Source organism: Aulostomus chinensis, chromosome 16, assembly GCF_037954235.1.
Source record: "Aulostomus chinensis isolate RoL2024-O1b breed Wild chromosome 16, RoL_Achi_v1.0, whole genome shotgun sequence".
NCBI lineage: Eukaryota > Metazoa > Chordata > Actinopteri > Syngnathiformes > Aulostomidae > Aulostomus > Aulostomus chinensis.
The window spans coordinates 23,468,581-23,481,234 of record NC_141335.1 but is presented as its reverse complement, the minus strand read 5'-3'; the positions used below and the strand labels follow the sequence as shown (position 1 = coordinate 23,481,234).

The window sequence follows — 12,654 nt, the reverse complement described above, 5'->3', positions numbered from 1 at the left end:
TTTGATTTCATGTTATGTGTAGCAGTGCGGCTGAAACGCTGCAGTGAAATCTTTAATGTGTCTCATAAGACATAAGAATTTTTACTGTCGTTCTTCCTCCACAGTGCTGCTGGGAAGTCCAGCATGAACACTGTCGATCCTTAAGTCAGAGGTATTTGATCTGATTCGTTTTGTTGCTCATTGCATGACATACCTGCATCCACGCGGGCCTCGTCTCCCTACACCTGACATCGATGGGTTTGTGGGTCGCCGTGCATCTGACATCAGTGTGTTGGATCTTTCTGTTTGAAAGGAGACAAAAAAAATGACTTGATTACTTTCATTTAAATACTTTTTCCCCCTACACTTTCTTCTTGACACTGTTTTCTACTGCTTAATTGGCGAGTTTAGCATTACTCAACCTCCTGTACTTGGTCTGAATTTTGAAGACCAAAATGTCTCAGCAGCAGGCTGCCTTATTCTGAGAGATCAGGCCTGTAGCTGTTGTGTCAGTTGCAAACTTGTTGATTCTGAGTTTGTTTTGCAGGTGGGCAGCCACGGGTGAAGCTCTGGAGGGGGGGCTCAGCACACCAGTGTTCAGGATGAGGGTCGGGGTGTAGTGTTTTCCTAAGCTGACAGACGGGAGAGCACTTAGTCAGAAAATCCAGCATCCAGGTGCAAATGGTTGTGTTCCGGCCCGGGCTGTGGAGTTTGGACACTAATGGAAATGGCAGTTTTGAACGCCGAACCGAAGTCCAACAGGAGGATCCAAACATGTGTCCGGTATTTCCAGGTAGATATAATACATCTATGTGAGCGTGAGTGCCAGTTCTACTCACACACTGCATCAATCTTGCACCCTTCATTCTCACTCCTTTGTCAGACTTGTGCTGTATTATATAGGTCTTGATCCAAAAGGTAAACAAAGCCCATGAGTGAGTCAGGAGTCTCTGCTACTTTACTTAAGTGTGTTTGTAGCACCATGTACTCTGCTGATTATTCCCACTTGCAGGCGCTGATGACAGCCAGGGCACAGACGCCGATAAACACACTAAATTACTTTTGATGATCGTGACTCATCTCACACCACGTATTCTTTTTTTTCCCCCCTTTCTTTTCATGTCTTGACACAAGATTCTCAACGGGCAGCCAAAAGCAACCTGAGCAGGTGTCTATGAGAAATTATTGTCATACTAACCATCCAGCACAATCACCTCCGAGCCAGATCACCATTTCGTCACGTGCACTGAAGTGGTCTTACTGGGCTCAGTGTGAGGCCGCTCTCTCGTTCTCTCCCATGGGAAACAAGCTCAGAGTTAAGGCGCAAGAGCCAAGGAATTTCAGTGAAGGCCCAGGGGTTTATTTTTGCAGCCCTCTGTGGTGCAGCTCAGCCTAGGCTAACCAGTTCAACCCAGCCTGGCTCTGTGCAGCTTATGGAGCAGTCCAGGAAGGGCCCGTCACTCCAGATGGTAGTTCAGTCTCTGCCAGGGACAGGGTCTGAAGGCCTGGCTGCTGGCCTAGAACTACAACCTCTGACAGACTAAAGCCTCAGGCCCTTCTAAACCAGCACAAAGCACCTTTTCAGGGCCCCCTCTCTTCTATTGCCCCCCCCCCTCTCACTGCTCAGCTAGGGGCCAGCCACCTCATAGAGCCTGAAAGAGAGAGAAATGTATTTAAGGCAGAAGTGAGGTTCTGATTCATATGTTTTCAATTGTGACAGATACAGGAAGATGAAAGATGGACTTAAATAAATTTTTAGACCATATCAGTGCCGGTCTGGGAAAATCATTCAGGCCAGGGAAATACAGCAGAAAATACATATATATACACAGTCAGACTTCTCTTAAAGAGGGGTGGGAGAGGGGGAGGTCCCCACCAGGGACACTCCAGATACGAAGGCTTCTCTTCCTTCGTTCTCAGTATGTGTTCAAGGCTAATTGTGTGTCAGAAAACCATTTTGAATTAAATGTTGCAGTGCTGCACAGATGTCTCACCTACACATCGCATTCGACAGATATGGTACATATCCTCACCAAAATTACGTCATCCTCATTTTATCCATTTTTTCATTATTCACAGCCTTTCTTCTTTTCTTCTTCTGTTATTCATCTTTAAAACACAAGCCCGTTATTCTCATTATATTTCCACGTTGTGCTGAAGAACAGTTACGTGCTCACAGAATCTGGGACCCCAAACATATGAGGAGCTTGCAGTGGATTCCATCCATGCACAACGGAGGCAGCTCACAAACTTTGCTCCAACAATCACAGTATCCATAACACACATGAATCAAGACTGTACTGTGTTTTTGCTGTTTTGCAATGTATCGCTTAATCAGTACTAATAATCTTCCGCTTCCCCTTCCAAAAATATTACACCTTAATGCTGCTTGTAGACTTTACACCTCATTACACTCAAATTTTGAGTGTAATTCATTTCCCGAAAATGACATTAAATAAAGAAATTTAAGTTTTATTTGACTGATAGCATTGTGTTGTGTAGAGGGAGCAAAAGGGATGTATTATTGACCGGCAGCAGCAGCACCAGCTTTCACTGACAAACAAAATAAGAGAAAAATGTTTAGGGGAACTCAATTCCAGCCGGCAAGTGAACCCAAAACTTCCCTGAGTTCAAGCCATGAACTGTTTGCTCCTCTTTGTGCATGTAAGAATTGCCTGGGCTGCAGCACCCTGCCCACATCCTTCATCGTCTCTGAGTGAAGAAAGTCACAATTCATAACATTATAACACTTTACTATGGCAGGTGGCAGCAAACCAAGAGAAGAGAAAGATAGAAAGAAAAAGAAAAGAAAGGCAGAAGTATAGAACCAAAGAGCTTTGAGGTAAGTGGTTCAGTCAGGAGCTGTAATTATCCCATCATGCCTGGGCACGCCGGAGCGGGCTCAGGTATAGATGTTCGTCATGTACCCGACACTTTAATTGAAGGACCCCCTCACTGTAGAGAATGATAGAGAAAGAAAGTTTCCCTTTTTAGCCTTTCAGCAACACACAATCACTTGTGTGTGTGTGTGTGTGTGTGTGTGTGTGTGTGTGTGTTTGTGCGTGTGTGCCTGCGTGCGTGTATGTGCATGTGTGCGTGTTCCAAGAAACAGTTGAGTTCTTGTTAGCTGGAGTGAGTGATGCAGGTGAAAGGTGGAGGGGGTCTTGTCTTGTTTTCCAGGTGATTTATGTCCCATCTGTCGCCATGACATTGTCATGGTGATCATCCTTCAGTTAGATTGTGAAAAAGAGTTGCCTGACAAAGCTTGGTGCTGACATTTGCAGCTTAGCACACCCAAACTATACTCCTGAACCATGATTGGAGAATTATTCAGTACTTCCTCTTGCTTAAACCTCGTAAATGCTTGAGTGAGTAAACTGGTGTCACCATGAAGGTGTACCGAGTTAAATATTACAATGACAACTGATGAAGCGGGCTCTGTCTCTTATTTAAAAATAATCAGCCTTAGGAAAACAGAAGAATCCATACCTCCCTTTTGAATCAATCCCCTTTTCCACTTCCTCCTCCTCCTCTTCCCCCAGCACCAGAGTGTGTGGACCCCTGGGAGCCGTAGCTCTGACGAACTGCCCTCCTGCACAGTTTCAATTAAACATCATTTATGAGCACTCTTACTTTTTACGAGTGTTTTTTTTTATTGGCTCGGGTCTGTGTTTACTCGGGATAGTAACGTTGCAGGAGTGGTTAACTGTCCTGTCCAGACTGTCTGCTGACATGGAGGCCAGAGGAGGCATGAGGCACTTTACTATCTACAATGCAGGAACTGTCACCTTTCTGTCCTCTTGCCAGTAATGGATAGCACTCTCAGGTCTGCTGGGACAAACTGCAGTTGAGCTCTAAACATCTGGTGTGAATGTTCTCTCTGATTTTCCTGTTGGTCGTGATTTACTTTTTACAGACATATGCATGTGGAATTACACACAAATATGTGATACCACAGTTCAGCTCTATATATGGAGCTCTGTAATGTTAAACAAGTAGGAGAAAATCACCCCAGTGGCATTACAGTGGTCGCTCAATATGGGTTTTAGGTTGCAATTTAAAGTCTGAGTTGCACTATGGCCTTGACTCCCAAACGAGGTATTTATACCACCAGGAGGATGCAAAAGTACATCAGAGGGTATGCAAAAAAAAAAAAAATCTGGAGCCTCGTCTCAACGTCCTCCAGTAACAATAAATCAGTGTTTCATATTTTTGCCGCTCACTTTCTGCAATAACCTGCTTCTTCTCCTCCTCTCCACCCACCTGAAGGCACATAGCACTAGCCAATCAGAGGCCGTGGGCAGGTCTTCTGGGGATGCATCCACTACATTAATGTTATTTTCTTCCTGAACTGGAAAAAATAAAGTAATCTTGGCACCTAGTTTGCTCCAACGTCCAAATGGTCTGCTTCCAGTACTTATATGACAGAGCTAGAGTTCATGTTAGCAGTGCTAGCCTATAGCCTGTCGTGGCGCCCGTGCCATCTGTGGGGGTAGGGTGGGAGCGCAGCAGAGGCTGAATGTTTAGGGGCTATTTCAGTAGGAGCCACTGCACTGGTGGCAAGTGTTAAAAAGCAGCAATTTTTGAAGGTGCATGTTAGAAACACAAAAAACAGGTGTACCTCAGACAGTGTTTGGGTGAGACTGCAGGCAAAAATAATTTTTGAACAATTTTTTTTTTATGGTTCAATACGTCTGAATTGAGGGAGGCTACACTCGAGGTGTGTGTCACTGAGTGGGTGATCGAATAATGAAACAAGCTGTCACATTCGTATTATCTGTTATATCGTACTGAACTACTGCACATACGAGCTGGATGCAGAATCCCGAGTAGCCAGTCATCATCAGAGAAACTGGCGCTACAGTTTAGAAAAGCATCATAAGATCTGAAAATGTTTGATACATTGATAAGTTTGGACTTAAAAGGAAAAGAATCAGGTCAGAAAGCTTTATTGTCATTGCAACTGCAGCACCTAATAGTCTTGTTACTGTGAGAGGAGCCGGCCCACCCGCCGCCAACCTCAACCACCGCAGCTTTATTAGCATTTCAGTCCACCGAACTCACAGAAGTAAAATACATCCATTCATCGTTTTCCTCGAAGAATTTTGTTTGTGCACAAAAAGTAGAAGTTCTCACCGCTGGAAAACCCACACATTGGCCGGACATGGGTGGCATGCGTCAGCGTTTATGGCTGTTTATGTCAGCTATGACATCATCACTGCAAGACAAGACATGGGGGAATAGGGCTGACCGATGGGCTTAGTGTTGTGATTGGCATTACGAGACTTATGACTAAGCTCATTTGTAGAACACACCCTGAGTTTAAAGAAATGAAAGTCCAGTTCACAGTTTTGAGTTAAACCTATCCCTCTGCAACGCTGAGTCGGGCGCGTATGAATCAAGTCTTACTGATCATCTTCTGGAATAAACATTTTTGAATTAGGACAAATTATTCCCCTGACTGTGCTTGGTCAGAAACAAAAGCAATGAAGATGTTTGCTCTCGAGTTCTGGGAAGTGCACTGTTATCTTCGTTTAAACAATTTATTTCAAGCTCTTCTTTGATTACACTCCAAGAGCTGTTACCTCAGACCTTTAGACACAGCAGAGTCAGCATATAAACTAACTTGAAGTGGAATCTTTAAATTACAACCACTCAGACACAATTGTGAATGTTTAGAAGATCCCAGGGGTTAACAAACCACACACGCATGCTCACACAACACTCCCGCACACAAACACACACTTGACTACTTCATCCATCCATGCAGAACCAGACATGGTGCCTTGCAAGTCCTTAATCAAACACAAGTAGACCCCTCCCTCACACTGACCCTGCGATGAACCATTCATTATCTGCGACTCAGTTCAAATGGTAGAAACGCTGCCTTGACTTCTCTGGGGAAAAAATCTGTTGAGGAAGAAACCATTAAGATTAACACAAGTGTCTTCAACCAAGAAATTAGATTTTGGTGCCTTGAATCAGTCTGGAGAGTTTGGTGAAGCGAGAGTTCAGGATTAAGCTGCGGGTATGGTGGTCACTTGGCAGCCAGGTTTAGCTTCAAGTTATAAGTCCACTGCCCTTCCATCATCCCTCCACCCCCTTTTTCCTCTCCAGGGTTTGCAGGGGTCTTATCTCCAGTGGATGTGGGCTCCTCTGGCTTCACACAAAGCCCCGTGTTGACATTCCAGAGGACCGAGCTTTGTGCAAACACACACAGGCCCCACCAGATGGCTAGACAAGGGAGGACAGGGCTCGGACGCAGGACGCAGAGGAGCACAAGGAAGGGTAGGAGGGAGCAACAGAGCCAGAAGGAACATCGCTTTTACCAGCAAAATGTCAGACTACCCTCAACGTTCTTGAGTCACATGGTTCCAGCTCCAACTTGCCCTGCCAAACGTGACTTAAGCTGACCACCGTCTCGATTTAAAACTCACACCACCGGACAAGAAGAGCTCCTCTCATGTCCCCCAGCTACTGCCCCGTCTACCTAAAGTCATACAATGCTAATATTTGAGGGTCACTGGGTTAATCTCCAGAGCATTAAGAAACCGCAGAGTAAAAGCTCTCCAAATGAAAAACTCATTTAGGGCTTTGACTGGCCGTGGTGGGTCATGTTTATGAGATTAGGGCAAGAAAATGTCACTGCTCAGAGAGTCCTCGGGAGTTTGAGCTGGGGGGACACAAGAATGCAGTCACCCCCCCAGTGTAAACAGCATGAGATTTATTTTGTTAATGAAAGCTGTCAAAAAGTGTGTAAATATTGGTGTAATCTATGATAATCTAGATCTGAAAAATAATAGAAAAGATTTTGCTGAGTTTCTGTTTTAAATTAGCTGCTTTCAAATGAACACTGACTAAAAATTGAGGTCATGAGTGACTCATCTACCCCCCCCCCTGCATATTTATCAATATAAAAACAGAGCTGATAAGGCATCTTTAGAAAGAGCAAATTTAGTAGTTAGAAACTACGGCGTCACATGACTGACATCAGATAAAGTGCATTTGTCTTCGCTCACAGATAAAATGACAGAGCAAGATGGAAAACAACCTAATCCTCTATTTGGTCTCCGTGGAGTTCAGCCCTCCCCTCTCCCTCCCTCCCTGCCTGCCTGCGTGCGTGCGTGCGTGCGTGCGTGCGTGCGTGCGTGCGTGCGTGTGTGTGTGTGTGTGTGTGTGTGTGCGCGCGTGTGTGCCAACAACCTACAGCACAATAGAAAGTCATTCTGATAAAAGTGTGCAATAGCCAGTGTGGATATCCGGCCGCCTTTCTTTTCTCCCTGCCCCTCATCCCCCCTTTAATAAGGGTGTATGTTGTTGTAGTTTATCCTCACACTCTTTCTTTCCAATCTGACTCCGATCCTTCAGGGTGGTTGCTCCTTTCTTCCTCTTAATCTATGGAAAAGAAGAATGTTTTCACACCCAGTTCTCCCTCCAAGCCTTTTTTCAGGTTCCGGAGACATGAGGAGGCACGTTCTATGGAAGACATTGACCTGGTGTTTGTGTGTGTGTGTGTGTGTGTGTGTGTGTGTGTGTGTGTGTGTGTGTGTGTGTGTGTGCGTGTGTGCGTGCGTGTGCGTGTGTGCGTAAATTGAAGGAATCTTTTATTATCATCATTTACGGCAAAGTTCCAGGTCCAATAAATGTGCTTACTGTCATTTGTATGATCATTGACTGCTGGGCGTAGCAGAATGTTACCATGGCTACCAGCAGTGGTTTTATATTCTTAAACAGATACTTAGTTGGTTTTGTTTTGTTTTTTATTTGCAATAACTTTTTATTTGGATCCCATGTCCGTTGTGATATATTGTATTTTGCCCTCAAAATTAAATTTCTCGTGAGATAAAACTGAACCCAGCAAGTTTTAAGTTATTTGCTTACACACATACATAACTCAGTCCATCAGAATTAATATAGGATGCTTTTAATCTGGAATGGCTCTGAAAGGGTTTACCCTCATTTGAAAGACTGAAACATTTCTTTTCTATTTGCAGCTGAGCCTCTTCTCTCTAATATGAACTGTGGAGTCCTTCAGGGGTTGATACTGGGGCCTGGGGAGGAGCCATTCAGTTTTGGTATAGATGTTTTGGGCTTTTTTTTTTTTTTTTTGACACCAGGTTTGGCATCCTAGACAGTTATGCTCTCTTGGAGAGCACATTCATGATCCCCAGCGGCTGAAGACCTCTGACTTTGCTGACCTTCTCCCCTCCTGCTACCTGGAGCCGACTCTTTCTCACTGTGGTGAAGTATCTTGATAAAACCTTTTATTTCTGTCAACTCTCATGTGTTTTAAAAATGTAAAACACATGTAAAAAAAGAAAAATGTATCTGCCATCACCATGTCAAAGATGTAGAACTCATACTACAGCATGAATAATAATGAAAGACTCCTTGTATTATGTGCTGAATGCTAACAAATGTTAGCACACTGAACTAAGTGTCACAGCTCCTGGTCAGCCACGCCCCCCTCCACCTGTCTGCAGATCCCGCTGCAGGTGTACTCATACCCCAGCCCTCCACCCTGTTCTCTGCCAGATCTTCGAGTCATCTCACGCTTCTCCCACTTCTGAACCCTGCGATCCGTAATCCTGCCTGACCTGCCTGCCTGCCTCCTTGCCTGCCTGTCTTCTTCCCTGCCTGCCGGCCCCGTGCTAGCCCTCTCCCGTCTGCCTGGTGCCCCTGCCCCTACGTCTCTGAATTTCCCATACAGACTTATACCTGAACCTCGGCCACGCTCCTGTCTGCCCTTCCCCTGAATCTGTTTGAATAAAGACTATTTTGCTCTAATTGATGGGTCCTGCTTGACAGTTCTCGTCACTAAGCAGACATTACAGGCCTGGTTTTGCATTGTTAGGATTTATCTTGCATCGCATCTGAATCTCTGATCACATGAACCAGCGACATGAAAAAAAATCTGCTGCGATCTGACACATATCATCCTCCAGTACTGAGTAAGAGCCAACACACACACACACACACACACACACACACACACACACACACACACACACACACACACACACACACACACACAAAGCTGCCACAACCAATCCTGCTTGCCAACAGATCAGCTTTGATTAATTTACATCAAAACAGATATATCAGCTCCTCACTCTGTTGAATTAACTATGTTGTGATAAGAGGAAAACAGAATCAATCAGCTAATCAGAGCATATATTAGTCTGCCAGGAGGCAAACAAAGAGTCTTTGTCTGATCACAAAGCCACACTATCATGACATCGATGAGTTCCTCCTTCATTAACAAAATCGCTTTAACCACCCGCATCAATTCAGGAACTCATTTTCTCTGTTTGAGCTGAGCTTTTTCGTATCAAGCATCAGCCTTTACAGATGATCAAAGCAGGTTTTAATGTAAAATTTACACAAAAACTGGTACGGACCAACAAAAAAAACCAGCCTGTCCTCTGCCCAGTTTGCCTGCCTGTTCGAAATTCCCTTTCCTCACGTAGGATCAAAGCATACACACAATACATGTATATAATTTTGTCCCAAACGCCACTGACACCTTCATCATAACAGGAAAACTTTAGCCATGCGATATTAAAAGAAAAAAAAAAAACAAACCCCAAAAAAAACAGCAAACCTCAGACAAATGTGCAGTTTAATAACGCATGAAATCAACCCATAAAGTCAAGAGGACCAGAATATATTTTCAAGGATTTATTGCAAATGTGGCATGAACACTTGCAAAGGAACATTTTAAAGTTGGTCCAGTAAAAAAAAAAAAAAAAAAAAATCCCCCCCCCAAAAAAAAGAATGATTTAATACTCTGTTTTTCAGCTTTCAATTCTGTCAAGTGAATTTGGAGTCTATATTTAATCTAAACAGGGGAGCAGCTGACTAGTACCGTATTTCCAACCATTTCCTTTTTAATCACGAATCCAGAAATCAACCTCATTTCCTAAAGCAAAGCTAAGAAAGAGTTAAATGACTGGAGAGAAATTGCATCTAAATAAGACAGGGATTAGCAGACTATAAAATGTACAGTATTTAAAATTTAACTTAATATTCACATTCATATATAAAACTTACAAAACCTGGATCTGTCAAACCCACTAAAAATAGCCTTTTTTCTGTTACTGCTGAGAGATCATTTTAAATTACCATAAACGTAACAGATTATTTATGTATTATCAGCATCATTAATGTCATAATTTCTGCCATATTATTGTTGTTCTTTCTCCAAATTTTTTGATTAATAAAAAAAAAAAAAAAACTAAAAAAAAAAAACACAAGTCAATAAATTAACATGCTACCTTAGTCCCTGAAAGCCAATACTCAACTGTGTTACTGAGAGAGAGCAAGACAGGTGTGTGTTAAAGGTCGTATCTGTGTGTGTGTTTATTCTCCTTCTGCCTCCGATGTGAGACCAGAAATATGGGATACACAACCTGTTAGCATACCTGCCTCAAAGTGGGGCGAGTGGGGGTGGGGGAGTTATTTCCGAGTCCATACAAAAAATAATTCATTGTAAATATATAATATATATTTATACATTTTTGAATATATTTACAAATATACCCAGCACTATACATTATACTGTGTATTTTTTTTTTCTCCAGAATAATTGGGAAGGTTTATCAAGAGAACTGAAAAAAAAAGAAGCATCAATATTACAAAATAAACAGGAAAGCAGATTTTATAGACGCTCTCCTCCTATTCCTCTGGTTTGTTAGTCAAAGCTCTTTCTCTTAGTCCTTTTCCTATGTTTCATCCTCTTCTAGTTCCTTGTTTTGAGTTCACTTCGGTCCATACATTCCTCCAGGAGCCAATAGTCTTGGAATGCCAGCCACTGGAATGGGATCTCCAAACAAGTAATGCAAAAAACAAAAACAAAACAAAACCTCCCTGTGTACAATCATGAAAACACAAAGTTTATACGAAGGAAGAGGTGAAATAGGGTCCCGATTCATCCCGCCAGTACAAAAGAGTTTCTGTAGGGTCCCTATCCCCTCCTTAAGACCTCGTGAGGACATGTAGTGTGTGTCGTGTGTGTTGTGCGACAGCAGCGCTGCCACCAGCCCAGTCCCATCTGGGGCCACAAGTCCATTGGGGGCCAGAGGGAGTGATGGGGGGGCAGAAGGTTAGCGATTTCAGAGAAGGTGTCCGTATATTTTGGGAGGTGGCGATGTAAAAATGGGGCAGGTCAAAGCTGGGGTAGCGAGCGCATAAAGGGGCTCATGTTTTGACATTTCCATTGATGTGCTGATACTTGGGGAGACAGGGCTCGTCCGGTAAGGGGTCGTGGGAAAACACGGAGTCGTCACCGGAAGAGCAGGAGCTGCGAGTGTCGGGAAAACTGGGGGAATACTGCTCTGTTGGGGCGCACAGGTCCAGATACTCCTGTACAGGGAGAGAGGGAGGAAAAAAAAGGGTTGGGTGAGATCATTTACACTCAGACAAGCTCGTATGTTACAAAAGCATTTCAAAGGACTGAGAGGTGAAAGACCAAGAACAAACAGAGGAACATAAATATAGAGCTGAGACCAAGTCAACAAGAGCAGGGACTTTCCAGAGAGGAGGGTGAGAGATTATAATATTTATCTAAACCATACCAAATCGCTCTGGAAGGATTTATGGAACGGAACAGAAAAAATAATCTTGAACTGGATACAGTATGAAAATATTTGCAGGAATACTAGGCAATAAATGGAGTGATGGACTGCTGACTCGCCAGCAGAGATCCAGGATCGAAGGAGTGACCTCAATGTGGTTTTGGCGGAACGCAACACAGTTTAAGTTGGGGAAAAGAGGACACGTTAGGACCAAAGAACTGGGGCAAATATGTGGCATCGCAGCCTTTATGCTATCACTTCACATCATTCTCAAGTTCGGTCCAAACAAAGCGGACATCTGACTCTTAAACGCCCAAAGAAAATGTGATATGATTGCTGGAAAAAATGAAGAAGTTGGCAGCACAGCGCGCACCCCCACAAAAAAATGAAGATGAAAGATGATGAAAATCCCACAAGTCCTGTTAGTAATTTTTACTGGGTCCAGTGTTGGGAAGATGTTTTGGTCGTCCCGTGCCTGCTGAGGCACCCGTTTCCCTCCTCTCCTTGTCTTTCGTGGCTGCTCTTGTGAGTGGTTGTGAGGACGAATAGTTATTGGGGTTCTCTAGAAAATGAGCGCTGGCTTCCATTTTCCCAGTTCTACACGAGAAGGCTCACATTACTAAAGACCTCCACATCTGCCAGCGGTTTGGGGCAGAGGGAAAGGGGGTTTATTGCATTTCAAAAGTTCAAACTGAAACTTTCTGGCAAAATTTCACGAAGCTCCAGTTCCAGAACAGACGAGTCTTGACAGCTTTCCATCAACGGCCTCTTTTCAGGTCGGCATGCGGATATCACAAAAGACAGGAAGAGGGAATGGAAAGAAACACAGTCCATTATAGGGAGCGAGGCATGGTGGTGATGATTGGGCAGCTTCACTGAGCTGTGGCCGCCATGTTGGGCCTGGATCAAATCATTCACTTTTTTTTTTTTTTTTTTTTGTCACCGTGAAGGCCTTGTGTCAACAACATGGCTGCTAATGCTCCTAAAACTTTCAGCAAAACTTCGTTGAACCCTGCGTGCACTGGCAGGACAAAGATTTAGTTTGGATTGAAGAACATGTAACTCTGTGAAGGAATGTATCATGTTATTCCATTTGACT

General features: G+C 43.7%; 1 protein-coding gene across 6 annotated transcripts in view; it reads right to left on the bottom strand.

The window, feature by feature from the left end:
- Positions 1 to 9,192: 9,192 nt before the first annotated feature.
- fgfr2 (fibroblast growth factor receptor 2) overlaps positions 9,193 to 12,654 on the bottom strand; it is a 36,935-nt gene continuing 33,473 nt past the window's right edge. For 2 of the 6 annotated variants that reach the window (XM_086181338.1, XM_086181339.1), the window contains one exon: positions 9,199 to 11,343. In XM_086181338.1, the coding sequence (XP_086037464.1) occupies positions 11,179 to 11,343 (165 nt within the window). In that variant the 3' untranslated portion in view covers positions 9,199 to 11,178. Of the gene's footprint in view, positions 11,344 to 12,654 lie in introns of all 6 variants that reach the window. The other 4 variants (XM_086181337.1, XM_086181336.1, XM_086181334.1 and 1 more) reach the window with 4 other exon arrangements.